Source organism: Caloenas nicobarica, chromosome Z (genome assembly GCF_036013445.1).
Source record: "Caloenas nicobarica isolate bCalNic1 chromosome Z, bCalNic1.hap1, whole genome shotgun sequence".
Lineage (NCBI taxonomy): Eukaryota > Metazoa > Chordata > Aves > Columbiformes > Columbidae > Caloenas > Caloenas nicobarica.
Window position 1 is genome coordinate 20608614 of NC_088284.1, and position 21368 is coordinate 20629981.

The 21368-nt window shown below is 43.4% G+C and overlaps 1 protein-coding gene across 2 annotated transcripts in view; it reads right to left on the minus strand.

Annotated features, from left to right (window-relative positions):
• NADK2 (NAD kinase 2, mitochondrial) overlaps nt 1–18527 on the minus strand; it is a 33158-nt gene extending 14631 nt beyond the window's left edge. For both annotated transcript variants that reach the window (XM_065656662.1, XM_065656660.1), the window contains exons 1-4: nt 18010–18527; nt 2931–3019; nt 2483–2571; nt 884–965 (exon numbers count right to left, since the gene is read on the minus strand). In XM_065656662.1, the coding sequence (XP_065512734.1) occupies nt 884–965; nt 2483–2571; nt 2931–3019; nt 18010–18507 (758 nt within the window). In that variant the 5' untranslated portion in view covers nt 18508–18527. The remainder of the gene's footprint in view (nt 1–883; nt 966–2482; nt 2572–2930; nt 3020–18009) is intronic.
• Nucleotides 18528–21368: the final 2841 nt, after the last annotated feature.

The window sequence follows — 21368 nt, forward strand, 5'->3', positions numbered from 1 at the left end:
TTCGACTCATGAGTGATATTTGATAACTTGTTATTTGAACACTGCTATTCAGGCTTGATACTGGAGAACGTCTATCCACAGCATTTGAAAAGTTTTGGAAGAGAAGTAACATACAGAAGGAATGAAAACTTCTGGCCACCACTTTCTTACCTACTAAGATTAAATTAACTGGTAATATCAAAAGCAGAAATCTATATCTGGGAATCTCAGCAGACACAGCCTTGGTGAATTCTGAGTTTTACTTGCTATCCTTTTGAAGGTTACACCAACCAGGCAGTACTAAAACACTGTATCCACCTGCCCAAATCAATCTTACAGCTAGGTGGATGCAACTTGTGTGCAGTTTATAATAGGACAACTAAATGCCATTAACCGGCTGAGGAGAGTGCGTCCTCTGAGCAATGACATTGTTTACATGAAGAAACCAAAACAAACTTCTTCATTTGAGGCCCTATCAGATTTCCAGTAGGATTCACCTTCACAGAGAAACCAAGTTGCTCTGTGTTCAGGCACCACATTGTTAGTTCCTTTTGTTAAGTCCCTTTTCCTGTCCCTGTTCTACACTGCCATCCCTAGCCTCAAACTTCTGGTCAGTAGTACGAGTTAACTAACTCCAAGTGCTGTTACACTGGTGTGTGAAAACAGCTGTGGCAGTTCAAACAGTCATGCTTATCCAATACCCCTTAATGTCCTCTCAGACAAGATAAGATAACTCATTGTGGAAACTTTTCTAATAAAACAACAGGTTCATTTGATAGCTACAATCCACCAAAAGAGACATTTATGCTGCCAAATGCCACAGGCGTGCCTTGTGCATCATGGAAACAGATGTATATTGTGCCTGATATTCAATAAAGTATAGCTTTCCCAGATGTGCTTTTACCTTTCCGGATCGGTATTTACTCCAATAACTGGTTTAAATTTATCAAAGACTTTACTGGCTGCCAACAACATTGTACCATCACCTACAGAAAAAGCAGAACCAAAGTTAGTTTCACTTCACATTTTGATATCCCAAAAGAAAATAGTTTCACATCTCCTGCAGCATTATCACTACATGATTTTCTATCAACAATTGATCACATAAGCTGCACAGAAATAAAATGGGACCATGGAACTACTAACCCCTTTCAAAGTGGTGTAGTGACAACTGAATTCAAGATGACAAATGTGACTGGAAAAAGTACTACTTCTCTGATAGCTACACAGGCCCAGGCAACTGAATCTGGCAGAAGCGAGTTTGCAAAGAGATTTACAGAAATTTCTCTATCAGCTGGTAAAAGAAATTCTTTAAGAAAGTAAATTTAGAAAGTATTGCTAATCAAAGACACAGGACACAGGAAACAATACCAAATTTTACTGTGCATCATGTGAACACAATGACTTTAGTTCCATTTCCATTTTCATCCTAGAAGGCACAATTTAAAGGTCTCATTTGGCCCCAAATAAGCACACTTGGAAAAGAAGTCTCAGATAAAGCTGTTGAAACAGAAATCTTTCAGTGTCATTGGTTTCTTCAGCTATTGATATTCTGTCCTATCTGTTAAACAGAAGGACAACTATAACCTGAATCAGTCTTTGCACCAAGACTCAACCTCTGAAAACCTCTGACGATGTATCACTTCCCAGCTGCTTGCCTCATAACCACGACAGATGTTGCCACAGCCAAACTGGCAATTTAATCTCCAGCTTGGAGGAGTTCTTTGAAATCTATAGGAGTATGTTAGAATGCTTCAGGAATGCACACATATGCCTTTTTACTCATTCTGGATGGTAACCAGTAGCTATGGGCAAAGTGGACGAGCAGGGAGGAGAGAAAGGCAGAGCCTGGTCAACTCGAACTGCCACAGAAGACTGAACAATATGTCAGAGCCCAGCAACACACTGCAGTATTTGCAGCAAATCACAAAAATAACTGAACGAACTGCTGCAATCCAATGTTAAAAAGAAACAATCAGGTTAACTGTAGTTGCTTCTGAGGCTGCTCAGAAGACACATACTTTCACCTGTACCATCCGACTAGATACTCCAGTGACTGGAATTAAGTGTGGAAGCAAGAAAGACAGTTTGAGCAAGGGCAGGAAAAGGTAGTACATTAGTCTCCATCTCACATACTGAAAACCAAGGAGTATTGTTTAGGGCTATGTATAACCACATGACAGAAAGCATTTTATCCTCTTTCTTCGAAAACCATAGTAAATTCCACAGTTTATACTGTTTTACACAAAACAATACTGAACATTTCCAAAGTGGCCATGCACTGAGATTCACTTCCCAGTGCTACACTTTTAGCTACTAGAGGTAGAGAGGATGGTCACAACCATTGCATTTTGTCATATTTTCTGACAATTAGATGAGCAATTTGTTTTCAAAATGTGTATACATTCAAAACGTGCAGATGCTCCATGCACTGCAAAATTTTTTGAAAAAAGTACCTATGAAAACATACTGAAACAAATACTTCCCTTCCATAAAGTCGTACCTCCTGCTGATATAATAGCATCTGCCCACCGAACTGTTTCTTCATTATATTCACGACGTTTAACAAGACGAACTTCTATCCTCTCGTTCCTACAAAGTGCAGAAAAAGCCTGAGTGTATCCTATATTGTTCCCTGTCACATCCTTCTGAAAAACTGACACGTAATTAGGGACACTATTTACAGTGCTATTTGGCTTAAAAGCATTTGACAGTCACACAAAGCCTTTATATCTTTTTCACGTGTTTTCAAGGTATAACATGGTGTGTTACTTAACTGAACTGAGCTAGTTCACATTATGATTGTTTCAGGGATGACTGTTAATCTGCATCACTCTGTTTTCAGTATTTGTTTTATTAGAGTTTGTAACACAAAGCTTCCTTTTGTTGTTTTACACAATCCATGGATATTTGCACTTTGTCTGAAAATCTCAACATACATACATTCTTACCGTAAACTGTCTACAACGTGCTCCACATTTTTTGTATGAATGCGATGCCGCTCCAGCAGACCAGCATAGTTAGATCCCTTCAAGGCAAGCTGCAAGACATTAATTGATTTTGTTGAAGTTAATTACTAGAGCAAATGCTCTTGAGTAATACAAATTGAAGCTATAAAAACCCCATGTATCTTATCTCAGTAGAGACACATGCTTTCATAAGCACTCCATTAGTTACACCTCTATACATACCAGTCAGCTCACATTGACTGGTTCATTAAATGAGTTACGTGGCCACAGCAGCCAAGAAATCACAGGCCTTTCAAGGGCTCTAAGCAAATATGCAAATAAGTATGCTACACTTACTTCTGTGCCACTTAAGACACTTTGCATTCCCTGAATCTGTTAAGTAATTTAAACTCTAGGTAAATCTACATTAAATAGTTATACTAACTACACTCCTGTCATGTGCTAAAAGCACCCAGACAAACGGCTAATTACCTGAAGAGTTAAAAACACTGTGCTATAGAGGACAACAGAAAAAGCAACAGGCATGATAATTAAGAAAACATGTATCTTTGAAATACCTAGAGAATTAACCTTCAAATTGTATTTGAGCTAAAATGGAAGACTGCCAAGTGGTGACAGAGGTGACATGGCCCCTGTGTCAAAAAAAGCTTAAGGACATTCTATCTACTACCTTTGACACTGTCCCCTGGACTACAGACCAGATTTTTCAAACAAATTCATAGCAATAACAACATAAACAGTATTTAGCAGTTGTATTCTAGCATCATTCTTCTTGGAAGTCAGAGAATTTAAATCAAATCTTGACACACCTTTTAGACCATATGAATGTTTTGCAGTTCATATAGACAGAATCTTATGAGCAGGCAGGTCAGACTGCTGGCTGAAGACTGGATTTTTTTTAAACAGGTTTCTGTGCAAGTAATTCAGTCACCATCTGTATGCACTCGTTTTTCACTTCACTTAGTGTGTGCTCATGTGGGGCTGGTACTGCCCGATACAGGTTTGCATGGAGATTAAGCAAGTAGAAGAAAGAGGGTGAAAGGGATGTTAAGCAAAATGAGTTATAAATACATTCTCATAATTACAGTGATCCTGCTTTGAGCAGCAGGCTAGACCAGATTAACTCCTGAGGCTCTTTCTAGCCTGAGTTATTCTACAGTTATACTGCCATTGTTTCCTTTGCCCTGACCAGTTAAAACCAGAACTTCTCCTAGCATTTGTGTAGAGAAATTCATCTGTGCCAGAAGCCTTGAACAAGCACTTCCAAAAACTTATTCAAGTGCCTTTACTCAGTGTTGCACACCCTTCCAAGAGAAAATGGTGCCAGAGAACCACATCTAATTCCATTTCCACAGAGACGCCCACACCACAGAACTCCAAAGCAAAGGGGGGAGGAGTGGCAAGATATGACAATTACAGTTAACTGCAATCCAATGCCCAACAAATGCAATCTTTCTTTACCCAAAACCGTTCATGTCAAGTAATCCAACCATGAGCTAAGCAAAAAGAAAGATTCAGTGCTGAAGGAATTGCAGAAAAGAATGGAACTGTTCGTTCTGGAACTGCATCACTGTCCTACTAACAGTGTTTACAATCAGCAATTGACCTGCAGAACAAAACCTTTAGGTGGTCTTACAGCTGGGATCAGGAAACCACCTCCAGCAGAGCAGCTCCTGGACTTCAGGGGGATGCCAGCAACACCACTACAGGCAGAAATGGAAGCAGCTTCCAGCCGTGATTGGTCTCACGCGCAGATAAGCATATGAGTGATCAGAAAATAACCAGACAAAACCTGTTGATACTGACTGACTGTGGAACAGGGTGTTATGTCCCGTTTCTTGCCTCACACACTTACACCCCTTGTTTCTGCTCCCCACTACCATGCTTGCACACGTCTTGCTCCTCCAGCGCCCATGGTGTTGCACGGGAAACCTGAACGGTGCTTCTGTCCTGCTGTGGGGAGGGAAATAGTACGCAGGGCTATGGCCAGTTACAGCTCTGCCCATTGCTGGGTCTGCTGTCAGCCTCTCACGATCCATTTGGGGCAGAAAGAACAAAGTGGAAAGGAGAAAAGAAGATATTTGCCCCCCACAGGCAACATCTGCCTCTGAGCACCGTAGGTCTGATGTGCTAGAAGAGGGATTTTCAATTATATGTTTGAAGCACAAATTGACCTTGCTTTACTACCAGAAAGAACAAGAAATCCACAGCAAATAACCTCAAAAAAATAAACTGTATTGCTAAAATCAGGGCTCCCATTCATGCCTCCTCTAGAAACATCTGCCATGAATGAAAGACGAGCACCTGACGAGCAGATTGCTGCTGCAGCACACGTTTTTCAGGCTGCTATTTCCACACACAACAGGTATCAAAAACTCCATCTTGCCATTTTACGTACCTCATTTATGTGGCTAATTTGTCAGCACGCTGTATTTCAACTTGGTCAAAGAGCTTTTATCTCAGAACAAAGAGAGTGTAATGAATCTCGGTATGATCATTTGCAAGCCTTTGAGCCACCAACATCAGTGGCGAGCCTACAGATAACATTTCACTGGCATTACTAGCAAGGACAGGTACGGGTAGTGTCATCGGTGTGGAACAGTGTCTATTCTGTAACTTACATTTCCCTTAGGTGTGTTAAATTATTTCATCAACGCCCTCACAAAGCAGAATAAGATGCTTAGCAAATAAACTGCCTGTATCCTCAAGACTGGCTGAAGAATTACCAGGGATACTTCTACTCTTGCTAAGAGCAGCACCACAGAACACGTATCCAACAGGTAGAGGCCTCCTCTTTGAATTTAGCTCTAGAACAAGCAAGCAGGTATCACTAAGCAACAAGATAGGGCCTTGAGTTTAAATGGCGAAGATACATCTACGGAGCTAATGAATCGTCCTAATTTGCAAAAGGCTCCAGAGATTAAAACATGCTGCTCACCTCTAGCCTCATCCCTCTAGTTCAGAGATAAATAACTCACCAGTCCATTCATCTAAGCACCCACAAAGTGAGAGCCTGCCGGAGCCTAACCGCAGTCAAGTATATCAAACAGGAATGCTGATCATCAGCTGCTTTTCATGTAACTCCTCCAAAGAACCAGAGAAGTGCCTACAGCCCTTGTTGCCAGAGGCCACAACAAATGTTCCTTAAAAGAGCTCTGCACCAAGGATAAAGAACAAGACAAACTACAGACCACCACCTCCTTTTTGATTTAAAATAGCTGAAGGCAAAGATCAGACGGCTGAGTTGCTGTGTGCATGATCACCTCCGCAAGGAGCTTGGGAGGAACTTGTGACGTACAGAAAACCCCAGACTGCAGGAGAGCCTGGCTCCCGAGCCCACTCATCGGACAGGCCCGTGAACCCAGGCCAGACGTGGGTCTTACCAACCGAGCCCCCAAAAAGGCCCATTGGTTTTAGCTTCTGCACGAAAACAATATGCAAATACTTCTTTCTTCAGAGGAAGCTCTGATTTACAATTGTCATGGTCATCCTTCCAAAACGAAAGGGTCTGACAGGCCAGCCTCCACTTTAAACATTCAAGAGCAAGTCCAAAAGTCTTACAGAGCAGATATCTTTATACCAAGTATTGCGATTCTTGGCTAAAATGTGAAAAAACAGCTATTATGACAGACACATATTGAGTTTATTTGGCATTTGAAGCTGCATGGAGTAACAATTTGATCTGAGCACCAAGTCTTCCTGAAGAAAAGCAGAGATACCAAACGTCAGGTAACACCTATGTAAGCAGCTTTGTATAAGGTAGTTTCTTCGGGTTTTGTTTTTTAAAATCCTCATTAAGACTTAAATGAAGTAAAACAACAGAGCTCTGACATTTTACAGCAAAAAGTTCTCATCCAGAGTAATCCTTCTACTTCATTTCACCACTAACTTTTTATAAAAAGTCACTTCCTTCCATGGAACAAGAGGCTATGTTTGGCCCATGAAACTGAAGAAAACCTCATAAAATTGAAAAAAACCCTTAAGTAGCTGCCATGGTGTAGTACGGTACATTCCTGCAAAACTTACCTTTAGTAACACAGAAAACCTAAAAAATAACAAAGAATGGGAAAAAGCCTTTCAGATCAGTAAAAGGAGTATACTAAAAAATCCCAACATTTCAACTTAGTGATACTCCACCAGAAACTGCAGACTGCAGACTGACTTTCTAGACATGGGCTAGAAAATAAAACCACTATTCCTACAGAGCTCAGAATCTTCAAACTGCAGAATACTTGGCATTTCTTGGTGTTGAAGCTGTAAAAGCCTACGTGAGGGGCCACACACAGGTCTGGAGCCCTGCACTGCAGGTTGAGTAATTCCCTCCAGCGGTTATCTGCAAAGATCAGTAAGAGCAAAGGAAACTGAAAAGTACTGATGAATACAAGTTATCAGGTCTAGGTCTGCAAACACACAGGAAACATGCTGTTTGCCAAGTCCCACTTGCTGAGGCTCCTGGAACAGGAAAAAATAAGGGTAAAACATGCAGGAAATGTCACATAAGAGCACAAGCGTAGTCAGCTACGAGTGGCATTAGTGGAAGTTCCGAAAAGCAGAAGTATTCCTGGAGAGTGGGAAGAAACAAGTGCAACTGTAGGTCTATTAATTTGAGCCCAACGGCACACAAGAATGTAAAATAAAATGTATTAATATTTACATGAGAGCTATTGTAGCTAAAAGTACATTAGCATATGAAAACAGGCACCAACTGGACAAAAATACATTCAGGCATAGTTTCAGTGTTCTTAAACCTCACGGCAGGGATGTGAAGCAAAGAAGGCTTCCAGAAGAGCCTGCACTGGAAAACACACTCAGGTGAGCAGAACGTGCCCTATAACAGAACTATTTTTCCTTAGGAGACTGAAGGACAAAAGGTCTAGACTAAATGCCTAAAAACAGTTCTTCTGGTATCTTCTGGCCAGATCCTTCTTTGATAAAAGGATAATTTTTCACAGAGCTCCTTTAACAGTCATCTAGACAAAAGCCATTTGATGGACTGCCTTCCTCCTGGAGCCTTAGCTCTCACCTCTGGCAAGCCTCACCCACTGGGTTTGGACCCTGGGTCTGCTGTCCTTTGGTAACGCTGGCCCTCCAGGAGCCACGCTGCACAAAGAGGACATGGCTTGTAGCCACAAATACAGAAAAAACAGGAAGCCAAACAATACCCAAATACCCATTGTTGTCCACGTATTTGGATTATGATCCTTGATTTAGCGAATGGGGAAAAGAAAATCCACAGCCAAGTCTCACTGGCATTGCTAACCTAGGCGTTAGGATACAACAGCATCCTCTCTCAAAACTGTAATGTGAACATTGTCCAGAGTGCAAATGTGAATCAACCACCTTCTACATCTCATCCTAGTACACCATGATTAACAGGAACCTTTCCGATCTATTCTGGCTATATATGAATAAACATACATAAAATGTATATTCATATTATTTTTATTATGCTCATCCTGAATTGACAGCACTAACCTTCATCTTGCCTTAAACTGCCACTGCACCAGGTGGAATTAATGCCTCAGTGTACCAATCAGTTGGTTTATGACTCCTGATCATTCAGGGGTTAAGCTAAATGTCTGACTAGAAAAACAAACAAAACCCACAAAAACCCCACAAACAAAAAACCACATAGATCCAGAAATTATTGCTCTCTTCATTTTCCACAATGAACTTGCCCACACATGCACCCCAGCAGGGAAACAAGAACAGATTACGGCTTCCCAATCTGGCTAATTTTTACAGAAAGAACGAGCAAACGAATGGATTTAGAGAGCAACAGCTAAACACAGGAGTTTAACCTGAAGATGAAAATGCTATGACATTGACAAAAACATCTAACCATTTCTAGGCAGAGTACAGCACTGTTAAGAGTCCTGTATTTTCAGAAATTGTCCCCCCTCCCAGGTATAGACAGAGTTAGTGTTCTCGGTTTTAAAAGGAACAAGCATTTATTTTGACAGGAAAATGGGAAAAGAAAAAATTCCAAAAGCGTTAAGTTTTGAACTTACACTAGAAAAGCTTTGAATATAGCACATGCCTCAAATAATACACTCCTCAGCTTCCCTGACAAATAAGGAACACTGACTCAATATTTGCTCAAGTGCCAAAGTCAAAGACTGGCATCTGTAGTTGCATGCAAGTAAATTTCTTATGTTCTAATGTTAACTACTAGACAAGTTAAATCTTCATCTGTCATGTTAAAAAATCCAGTTTTCTTCACAGGTCAGACAAACACTGAACTTTTTGGTCTCTAAGAGCTCAAATCACTTATTAAGCTTTCCTATTTGTAATGTAACCCACATACAAATAAATAGGATTAAAGCATGACTTAGCTTCTGAATCTTAAAGTGCAGAAGACAAGAGAGATAAAAATAAACTGAGCAGTTAGCCATGGCAGAACCTGCCGAGTGGAAATCTGCATTTCAGAGACACATTTCAAGTGCTCCACAGAAGAAGATTTCCTTGAGGCACTGCCACAGCAATCCTGAACATTCAGTGGGTTTTTCAGCATCAGCTGAAACTCACTGTGGAGTTGAATTTGGTGGTTGGATACAACAGATGTCCAGGTTTGGATATGACACCAACTTTCACTTTAAGTATAGGACCGCATGTCACCTTTAATTTCTTCTAACTAGAGGAGAATTATCATGACAATTATCACTTAGGAGCTTCAACTGCTGTATTTATACTTATGACAGCAAGTCTGCAGATGACACCAAGCTGAGTGGTGCAGTTGACACTCCTGAGAGACAGGATGCCATTCAGAGGGACCTGGACAAGCTCGAGAAGTGGGTCCATGTGAACCTCTTGAGGTTCAACAAGGCCAAGTGCAAGGTCCTGCGCTTGGGTCAGGGCAGCCCCCGGCATCAATCCAGGCTGGGGGAGGAAGGGATTGAGAGCAGCCGGGTGGAGAAGGACTTGGGGGTACCAGTGGATAAAAGATTGAACATGAGACAGCAACAAGTACTTGCAGCCCAGAAGGCCAATAGTGTCTTGGGCTGCATCAAAAGCAGCGTGTCCAGCAGGTCAAGGGAGGCGATTCTGCCCCTCTGCTCTGGTGAGACCCCACCTGGAGTCCTGTGTCCAGCTCTGGAGCCCTCAGTACAGGAAAGACATGGACCTGCTGGAGAGGGGCCAGAGGAGCCACAGAAATGACCAGAGGGCTGGAACAGCTCTGCTGTGAGGACAGGCTAAGTGTTCAAGGTGAGGTTGCATGGGGCTTGAGCAACCTGGTCTAGTGGAAGTGACCCTGCCAAGGCATGGGTGTTGGAACCGTATGATCTTGAAGGTTTCTTCCAACCCAAACCATTCTAGGATTCTGTGACTCTGCTTTCACAGAAGTTGCTTGAATTAAACTTTTCAAACTTCTTAAAAGGAGAAGTGTGCTCTCCTACTTGCTTTCTCATCAAGTCTGATGTTGCATGGTTTTGCTAGAGAAAAAAGACATAGTAGGGTGAAGTGACCATATTTGGAAAAAAACTAGTTTAATTTTAGTTTTTATTGAAAAATTCCATTCCCATTGAATTCATGCTTTATTTGATAAGCCTCTGGCTCAACTTTTTTGCTAACAATAGGGCAGGTTTAAGCAAAATCATGCTTGCAGTACTAGTGGATTTACTCATTTTGGGACATTCAGTTCTTTCAGATACCTTCGGTCCAAGTAATTGAGACCAGAAGGAGTGCTCTGAAGCCCTCTCAGAAGTGAACCTGAGAACCAGTTTCACTGAGCACCTGCAGGTCCCAGGTGAACTTAAAATTATTGGTTTCAGGTAAGAGTTCAAAAAATGCAATCCACAAACACTGTTTACAGGATGGCTTTAATAATAAGCATTTACTTTAGCTAAAGCAGTAGCAAAATATGCAGCTTCCCAAAACAAAGTCGTACTGAGAATCAGCCCTACCTAGGCTCAGGTTTAAGTTCTCTACAAAGCTTTGAACATGAATCACATCTTCAGTTACAAACTACTGCTGCACTTCAAGCTGCAGACTCTCAGCCCAGTTCCGCCACCCTTCCCAGCCTGGGTCATTAGACATTATACAGGCCACTAATTGCTCGTTTATAAAAAACTGTGGTAGGTTAACCTATGCAGTAGGTCAATACCTACCACAAAGGCAAGGCAGTAGGCTGGTCCTACCTCACCAACACTCTTGCCTGTCTACTGTTAACTGATGTACTAATCAGCTGTCGATTGCTCAGAATTGTTTACAATATTGTTCCTGCCCTTTTGCTCGTTTTCTACCAGTTTTCTGTGTCACCTCTCGTGCTGCAGAAGCCCAGTGTTCTGCTTTAGCTAGGAAACTTTTTTGCTTATACTTTTCCTCACTGTTTTCTTCAGCAACTTAGACCCCCAGCTTTCAATACACAGCCATGGCAGCCTTTCAAATGGTGCCTCTATTTCTGCTATAGAGTAATGAATATTAAGTGTTTTGTATATTGTAGCACTTTGTATGACATTACTTCTGTAGCAGCTGACTTGAATAATTTCTTCATGTGGAATGTGAAACTGGCAACACTATGTTCCTGAAGCTTTACAGAAATGCTGCTTTGGGGCAAGAGTTTGATCTGTACGTGAACACAAGTAAAAATGCCACAAACTGTCTTCTAATTCTTCGTCTACCACATTAAAGCATTATTGTCTTTTTAACCATAACTGAGGAATCCACATAGTGGTTTTAATTCAACAGCTAATGCAGAGCAAATTGTTGTGTTAACTATAAACAGAGCAGTAACTACTTTCTTGCACTGACAGGTTTCTAGAAATTCAGTGCAATCCAGGCAATTCAATCACTCAGTTCTCACTAATTCAGCAGGATACCAACATATCATAAATTGCAACTAGATAACAACTTTAAAACAATTATTAACATCACTTTCAAAAAGTGGCCTTTTTCAGCTGTATATACTTTCAGATGCTTGGTGAGATAGTCCATGAATTTTAATTCAGGTACACCGGAACACCACACTTTTGCATCTATTTGCTATATATGACTGAGTGTACTACAACGGCGTGCTGGAAAATACAAATCCTGTGGAAAAATGAATTAGTACATCCCATTTGTTTCCATCATTTTCTAGACTCCTCTTATGACAGAATGACAACCTAGGAGGAACTTTGTAAAAAAACAGATGGAACTGAACTTACTTAACATTGATGCAAGTATATCAAAGTTCAAATGTAAAGATAAACAAATGTGCATTGATTGTGTAACTTGAAAAACATTTACATCCAGGTTTTCAGTGGATTAGCTCAAAAATTTTATTTCTGAAAGAAGTGTCTTTACCTTTATATAACCGTGGTGCACTATAACCTCTGTCTTGAATTCTGCATGCTTCAAATTCAGTAGATTGAGATGAGGCCTTTTCAGGGTGAGGTATGGCTAATGACAGTCCTACCCATTTTTAAGCACTTTTATGTGCTCCCTAGAACATCTACTGAAATAATTCACATTAAAAAAAATAAGCAGAGATGGGTAGTCTGAATTCATCAGAAGGATAAAAAGCTTCACAGTACCACTTCACTCATTAGCTAAGTTTCTATTTAAAGATATTACCTTCAAATGTACCACTGTGTATTTGGATCCACAAGAGAGCATGGAGTAAATACCCTAGTACTTACTGCTTTTTAGAATATCTCAACTGTTTCAAGAAAACAAACCACAATTTTTGAAGGAAAGAGACTGCTGAATTATCTCATTTAAGTTTAAAATTGGAATTCAGCTGAACTTTGAAGTTTGCATAATACTTTTTCCTTCTGCTACCTTCCCTGCATCTGTAAAAATCCTAGTGTTCTGAAAATATTTGGGTAACATTTTGTAATTAGAGTTCTAGTGGATCACACACACCCGGGTTGAAGTGCAGTTCTCTAAAACAGGAAACTAAGAATGAAATAGCTGGCTGGTTTCCAAAACCCCACCTTGGGGTGGTGCTGTGAAATTCCCAAATGTGAAACACTAGTACTTAGGAAACGTAATTCAAAAGCAATACTAAAAATGTATCTTTCACCCTTTAATGTAAAAAGTGGTTAAGAATTTATTTTTATAATTAAAAAAAATTTTAAAAGATCAATCACCTATCAAGTTACAGGTAAAATAGTACATTTATCCCAATAGAGAGAATTTCCTAAGAAACGTGAAAACTTTAACATGCAGATTAGTAACAGCTGGTGCTAAAAACACTTAAATTAGGAAATGGGGGGGAAGGCAGGGGAAAGGTGTTCCACACCCACACACGCCCCCCCTCCCCCACAGTTTTGTGGTATTTGTTTGGTGCACAAGACAGCAGGAGCTGCAGCTGAAGCTTCTCCCACTGGGAGATGCTCACTCCTCCCTCCCTTCCCTCTGGACCAGCCCTGCTCAGCGCTGCTGCTACTGCGAGACACGGAAGTTCATGTTGTGCCTCTTTTAGAGGAGGCAACATCCTGCTAACAGGTTACCTCTTCTCTACGCAGATACCAGTTTTCAAGAAAGCTACATGAACTTCACACTTCTGAGATGACCATCCCTGCCAACTTGTTGCAGTGGTCCAAAAGAGCAAAAACTTGTCCCAAACTCCCAACTCCTTCCTCTCCCTCCCCACTCCAAATAAAGACACATAAACCAGCCACAAGAGAGTATCAGCTGTGGTCCACACTGAATCATTTTTCTCCATTCAAGACCAAAACAAACAACTTTTCATCTGACAAGACATTTTCAAAGGTAATTAAAACTGCATATGAAATGTGTTTGGACAGCTAAATTATTGATCTTCCCTAGACACCTTCCAGCACTGAGAAGTCGCCAGCTGTATCTCAATTGCACTATCAAAGAAAAACAGGACTCAAGAAATTAGCTTTATCTATTAATGCTGCTGGCATATTAAGCTCCCTTAGCTTACATAAGGACAACAGCAATGCTTGCTCTGCATGGGTTTGCTGAGAGTTAAATGAAGAGTCAGGACACACAGCGGCCTTCATTATTAGTTGACTGGATCATTCGTTTTTGTAACCAGCTGTATTTAGATGCCAATTCCAATAACCAGGTCAGAGGAAACTCAAATTGCTGTTATTTGTGGTAAACAAACTGTTCGTAGGGACTTAAGAAAATTACTAGTATTTTTATTTAAGCTGGTAACTGCAAGTGTTAGAAATCCCATAGTCTCTTTATATCTCATGAAGGAAAACAAAATTATTTTTTGTGTGATTTCATGCACAGAATTTAGTGATGCAACACTTCTTTTTAAAGTGCTGGGTCATTTGGGGGCATTTTTCTTTCCTGGTATTACAAGAGAAATCTCTCATTTTTATAGGTCTATAATCTCCCTTCTGAACTAAAGACTCTAAAATCCTCCCCTGGACAACAGCATTCAGAGCACTCAATTACAATTTTTAAAATAGTTCAGAATTAGAATACTAATTACAATAGTCAGATGTGATTAGGTACAGCTATAAAGAGATTTAGAAGACCTGCGTGTAAGTATCTGCCACAAGATACATAAAAACAACCACCTGGAGCAAGCATGTATAACATGTGCGTAGAGATGCAATGAAAGATTTAATCTTTCATAGATCTACCAAACACTCTTTGAAGAGTGTTCGCCCTTGCTCGCCATCTCTTCCCCAACTGCTCTGCTTTTCTGCTGCCCGCACTGCTTCTTCACCACCCTGGCCTCTGTTTGCACAGAGAAAGAATTCGGGAATTGTGACCTTGGCAGCTTTGACTCCATAACATTTAGTAGCGTTTGTACAGTACAACTCACTTGGTGTGTCCAAAAGCAAGGCCACAGAAGTATTTAGGCCACAGCTGCTCAGGGCCTCTGTTGCCATTAGAAGCACCAGCCAGCCAGCTTTGATACTCAGATATTCTGATTCTTGAAGTATGCTGTGATTTATATATCATATATATGATACATGCTATGATCTGTATCATATTTCAATATCTATTGTGCACACCAATGATTCATCTTCAGCATCCTTAAATATGGAACAAATCTCATTTAATGAGGATGGGTGCCCAAAGGCACGCATGCAGTGTCACTTCTGCACTGAGTGACTTTCTGCATTTTCTGTCTTAATACACAAACACTCTGATGGCAACAGCTAAGTTCAGGTCTGCTCTCCTGTGAATCAGTCACCAGGCGTAACTGCTTAAGCCCATGATGATCATTGCGTTATACTAAAATTTGAAGCTTCCAAGTAGAGACATGAGCCCTCTTCGAGGAACTTGCAAACATCTCTTCCGACTGCAATCAGTAGGCAAACAAGCCCAGCTACAGCTTCTCAAATATAAGCCTCTAACATTGCCTTGAAACTGAATTTCTGTATTTCAGATATCCAGCATCTGGACATCTGAAGATCCATGGTATGGGCCCCCTCACGTCTCCATGCTGTCACACCACTTGCCAGCTCCAGGGTCACCTGAGCTTGAGCCCCTGCAATGTAACACAACCACCCACCAACTCATCCTCTGGGTTAGCTAACAGCACCGGGCGACCCAAGCCTCTCCCATGCGCTTTTGCTTTCACTCTTTGCCGCTGCCCCGACAGCAGGCTGTCCTGGGAGCCTGGACGCCCACCCTGCTCTCTGCACAGCCATTCGGCCACCGAGCCCCCATGCCAGATGCACGAGAGCTGCAATTCACAACCTGCAGGATAAACCCAGCGTCGACCTGGGCAGCAGCAGCAGAGACTCACTGCAGGTCCATGGGCAGCTTCTGGCCCCATTTCTCAGGGATCAGCAGCCTTGGGAGCAGCATCTGAAGCTTCCCCAGGAGAAGCAGGGGCACAGGGAGCACAGAGCACACACAGAGCACACCTAACCTCAGGAAGCAAAAGGCATCACACTCCCAACCTGCCCGCAAAGTACGGCACAGAGGGCCAGGCATACTTCGCAGCAATCACTCTGCTAAGAAGTGATCTCTGCCCACAACAGAGAGGGTAAGAGTTCCCTGAACCTTCACATAACATATTTACTGAGGCTGCCATTAGCTCAGAAAGTTTGAGGGGAGGAATAAAAAAAAAAGGGCAGTAAGGAAAATTCCTTCACTCTCTTATTTTGCATTTCAAAAGATAGCATTCTGGAAGAGCTTTTCAGTGTGTTCTTGCGCAAATCTCTGTACTCCCACTGACATGGCAAGAGCCTAACTTGATATTGCTACACACACAAGCAAGTTAGGCTGCCTGGCAACATCATGAGTTTTATTGCTGCAATCCCTTACACAGAGTTATTTCCAGGGGAAAGCTAGACTTTAAAAACCACCAGTCCTAGAATAAAAATTCTAGAATTCTCCTATAAATGGAAAATGATCTTATACCTGTAAGTTCCTCCAAAAGGACAAACTCTGAAGTGTTTCTGCAACTATTGCAGTCACTGTGTGTTCAGTTACTTTTTTGAAAATGCACTTTCAGACGGACACAGGTTACCGAAAATGCAAAACTTGCATTCCTGTGAGAAGAGGAACTGCAGCTATCATTTCATGGAGTCAGGAGCACCTCGAGGGCTGTGCAATGCTGAGGACACTGCTTGCTAAGTGATTCACTGTCCCTTTCCTACCTGTACACACGCAGTTAGGGAAAGGTGACCAAACATGCCATTCTGTTTTTCCTGGTTTTAGCCATGCACTAAGGACAACCTGTTTCTCTACACTTAAGAGCAAGAAAGGCTTCCTCGAAAGAAGCTTAAAAAAGACAAAAACCAGTCTTATAGATGAGCTGTGAAAGACATTGCTTCTCCACAGCTACCATATGAAAGGAAGCACAGGGGCATGTCAGCGACAGGAACCTACGTGTAGCTGAGAATAAGAACACGTGTTGATGTTTGCATGTTAAACTTGGTGCCGTGTAAAATTTGACTAGAGAGCTTTACAAAGGAAGTAAAAATGTTTGGACAGTAATTCCACAGGAGACAGATGACCAACCAAAGTACGCTGAAAAATTTAAGAGCAATCTTGCTTTAGATACTGTACTTTTTATCCTAGTGATTTGCAAAGCAAAGCTATGCAACCACAGCATTTGTCACGGCTATGTATGTTAAGCACATTTTCAAGTTTAACCCAAGCACTACAAACAAGTAGAGGTCTAAAATATTTCCAGTTGTAAAAGACCAAAGACCAGACAGACCCAAATTAATGGGTCTTATTCAGAATAAAGACAATAATATGAGCTCATGACCTGGTCTGCATAGACTGCTGGCAACTGAAGTAGCTCCCTAAGGTACCATGCTTTATTTCCACCAGCAGCAGATGAGCACGAGAAGGAGACAATCACAGGGATGTGGGGAATAGGATGGGGTCACTAAGCTTGGTGAAAATGAAGACACTACTAACTGGGTGCGTGCACTGGCACTTAGAGATACCTCCTTTGTTTAGCATACCTTCATTGATGTAACAACCACCTCTTTTTGCACTGAATGTTTCTTAAACACCAAATAAAAAGGCTTTCCTAAAAACTGGAGCAAGACAGATGGACGTGAATAACAGATTTGGCTGCTTGGCTGGAGGAGTTTTTAGAAAAATACCTGGAGGATGAAGTGAGGCAGGGTAACGGGGCAAAGGGGCGGGAAAAATGGGAATGAGTCCCTTCTAAGTCTCAGAGGGAATTTTCACAACATAGTGCTTTTCTCAGCATGCACTTCTCTAAATATACTTTATATTACACACTGCAAGAAAAAAAAAAACCCTGCAACTTGCAGAAGGCTGCTGGAATCACTCCGAGGATAAAAGCCAAACACGCTTACTAAACAAATCCCTCAGTAATTTGCAACAGATGAAGCGAGAACGGGTAAGCGGCGCTGCGAGGAGCGCCCCTCCCGGGCTACCGCGGCGGCAGCGCCGCTCGCCAGCGCAGAGCCGAGCTCCCGGGCCTGGCGAGGCGGCGGGACGGGCAGAGCCGCCCGGCAGCGGCCGCGCCCCCCGCACCAAGGCGAGCTACGTCCCAGGCCCACTCCGGACGCCCCGGCCCAGCGAGCCCCCCGGCAGCCCGCGCACCGCCCCGGTAACGCCGCCAGCTCCTCTGCGCCCGGACCCACCGCCACGCCGGCGGCTGCGCCCGGGCAGGCTGGGACCGCCGCCCCCTCCCGCCGCTCACCAGCTGCTTGAGGTCCTCCTCGGAGAGCCCGGCGTAGCGGTACCGCTGCTGCTCGAACTCGTACCGCGTCGTCTTCACCACCACCGCCACCCGCGACGGCCGGAACCCGCCTCCCGCCGCCCCCAGCCCGCCACTGTCCCGCGGCCGCGGCGCGCACGGCCTGGGCCCCGCCGCCCCACGCCCTGCCGCCGCGCAGCGGCCGGCGGGACTCAGCCCGCGGATGGCGAGGAGGCACCGGCGGGTACCGCCGAGCAGCGGCAGCCCCGGCACGGCGGAGGAGGTCGCCGCCGCCCTTTGGCAGAGCAGCAGGGCACGGCGGGCGGCCGCCCGGCTGGCGAGGCAGAAGTAGCCGTAGAGGAAGCCCCGCGCGGAGCACATGGCCCGGGTTCGCGCCCCGCCCGGGGCAGGAGCCTGCGGGCGGGAGGGCGCGGCGCTGCCCGGCAGCCACTGCCCCCGCTCCGAGGCGGACTCCGCGCCCGGGCAGCGCTCGGCACACATGGCACCGCCGCGCCGCGCACCCCGCCCCTCCTCGCGCGCAGGCGCCGCCTCCACCAATAGGGAAGAGCGTCGCCGGACACCCGCCCTTCGCGGGGGCGGGGCAGGAGAGGTGCGGAGCGGGCCCGAGCGGGCCCGGCGCCGCGTGCGCATGCGCCCTGCTCGACCAACCGCGCTGACCCGAGGACGGGAGGGCGGGGGTAGCGCGTGGCGAGTGCTCGCTGTCCCGCGCCTCGGGAGTACGAGCTGCGCATGCGCCTGGCGCGTGGCGCTTTTCCCCTGACACCGCCCTGCGCCGCCGGCGCTTGGCACGGGGCGCGAGGCACGTAGGCTGGCGCGTGGGCTCCGCGCGGCTGGCGGCGGCGGCGGCCGTTGCGAGGGGCCGGGTCCGCAGCTGCCCGGTCCCCTCCCGGCCCGGTCCCCTCCCGGCCCGGTCCCCTCCCGGCCCGGTCCCCTCCCGGCCCGCCGCTCAGCCCCTGCCTGTGTTAACGCTTTGGGGAATCAAGGCAGTTGTGTTCGTGTGTGAGCTGATGGCGGCAGGAGTCGGTACTAAGTAGACTCTGGAAATCCTGAGGGGGACCTCGGTGAGGCGCCTGGCTGGGAAGCTGGCTGGCTTCGTGGTTAAAACTTCTCTGAGGAAAAGGACTTCGAAAGTTAGAAAGACACAACAGGTTCTTTGTTTTAAAATTACTAAGTACCACATTTTGTGAGCATCTGATAAGAAATGTAGTTTGAGAAGTCTGTCTCGTATTCCTGACTACTCTGGTCTTTATTCCATCGGCCACAATGGACGAGGAAGCGCAGAACAGGTAGCAAGGTGAAAGCACCGGGTTTGGGAAAAGACCTGTGCAGCAGTGCTGTGAACGCATGTGAGTCTGTTTTGCAAGTCCATGTAAAAAAATCAAATAATCCTTTTTTGATATTGTAAGCAAGCTGTCTAGAAATAGTGTGAGGTTTTTACATCATTATTAATAACCGTCTTTTCAGGTATGGACTTTCGGAAACAGTACTTCCGTACTAAATGCCTCATTTATGCACACTTTTCTCATTGCTCACCTTGTCTCTGTTTTTTCCCTGGGGGATGTCATGGCCTCTGGCTGGGGAGAGATTGAAGCAGCAGCTTTTACCTGTCAGTGCAGCACCCTTCTACAGTTCTTTGCTAAGACAGTCATAGAACACAAGAGCAGCTAAAGCTGTTCAGCTCTTCCCTACTCTTGTATAACAATACAAAAGCTCCATCCAGTCTTTACTGATGGGTAGGAGGATTTTCTATCTGCTGATTAGCTTAGCCTTGAAAGAAGCTACCACAAACCAGATTACCAGGAGAGTAATTAAACATAACTAATTCCTTTGCTAACCAGGAAATGTCTCATTCTGTGTAACTATTAACTTTTGGATTGTACAAAGCAGTAGTTAATATATGAGATCCTGGAGACCAAAAGTATATAAGAAGTTTTGAAAATTTACAGCTCTGCTTTGAGTGGTATCTCTTTTATAACTTGACCATTGAGCTGCACCTCTAGGATTCTGTGCTTCATGTATTACCTACTTATATTGAACTGTTTCGATTTTTTTTTGAAAAACAAATCAGCTTCAACCACTAAGGCAAGCTTCAATATGGATCAGTATTTTACTTTGAGGCCATGCAGTTATCATGTTAGGGTCTTTGAACTAATGCCCATAGCAAGCATTAGAAGCATAAAATATGAAATACATACTTTAAATTCAGAACAGTAGGTGATATCTTAATGTTCTGGAAGCAAAGCTGAGGCACAGAGTGTAAAGTGATTCACCCAGAGTTCCCAGAGGCAAGTCCCTGACAGACTAGCTGAAGGGTACACAGATCATCTGACACACCATTGTCTAGGTGGAAAAAGGTTAAAACTTTCCACAACACATAAAATAGAGTTTGTGGAATGTTACTGTTTGCATCTTAATTTGTAAATGGACCTACTTATCAGATGTCCAACAGACATGACCTGATCTCTCCCTTACTACACCTTTTGATTTGAACATACACTTGGTACACAGGAACAAGATACAAGTATCTGTCAAAAGACACTTTACTTATTCTGAAATATATTCACAGTGTGTGACATATGATGTCTTCGTGCCCCATCTTCAGTAACTGCAGAGCAATATGTCCAGTGCATTAAGGGACAGATTTGTTCATACAGAACTAAATTAGTAAGCATAGGCATTTTGGCCTGCTATTCTTACAGGATATGAGTATGGAGGATGGAAGAATTCACACTATAATAACTTTTCAAACCCTTGGCTGACCACAGCCAACTTTCTTTTGGGCATAAAGAACTTAAAAATTCCTTTTGGAACTAGACATCTCAATACTGTCTGCAGTATGGAAAACACTTCAGAGTAATGCCCATTTTAGACACCAAGGAGTGATAATACATGACTTAAACTTCAAGACACAAATCCATAGAAAACCAGGCATCCTTAGCTCTACATTCTTCAAGTTATGTAGTGGACTTTTAAAAAAACCCTATATAACAAAATAGTCTGTTCTGTGTTACAAAATAATGTAACTGGAAAAATTCCTATGTAAACAATAAATTATAACTAAGTCATTATACTAGCTGCAAAACTGTCAATGCACAACTGTGCCAGCAGTTTTACATAAGTTGGCATCCAAATGTAGCCTTTTTTTCATCCAAAAGAATTCACATATTGTTTCTAGTCCTGTTACAATCTAGGACAACTGTTCATTTTTACTCCTTGTTGAAGTCTGTGAGTAATGCCTTCTTGTGATCATTTAATTAATAACCATATATATAATTAACTAATCCAATCATTTACATTCTCTAGACTTTTTTAATATGTCCCTAAGTACTACTGATACTTGA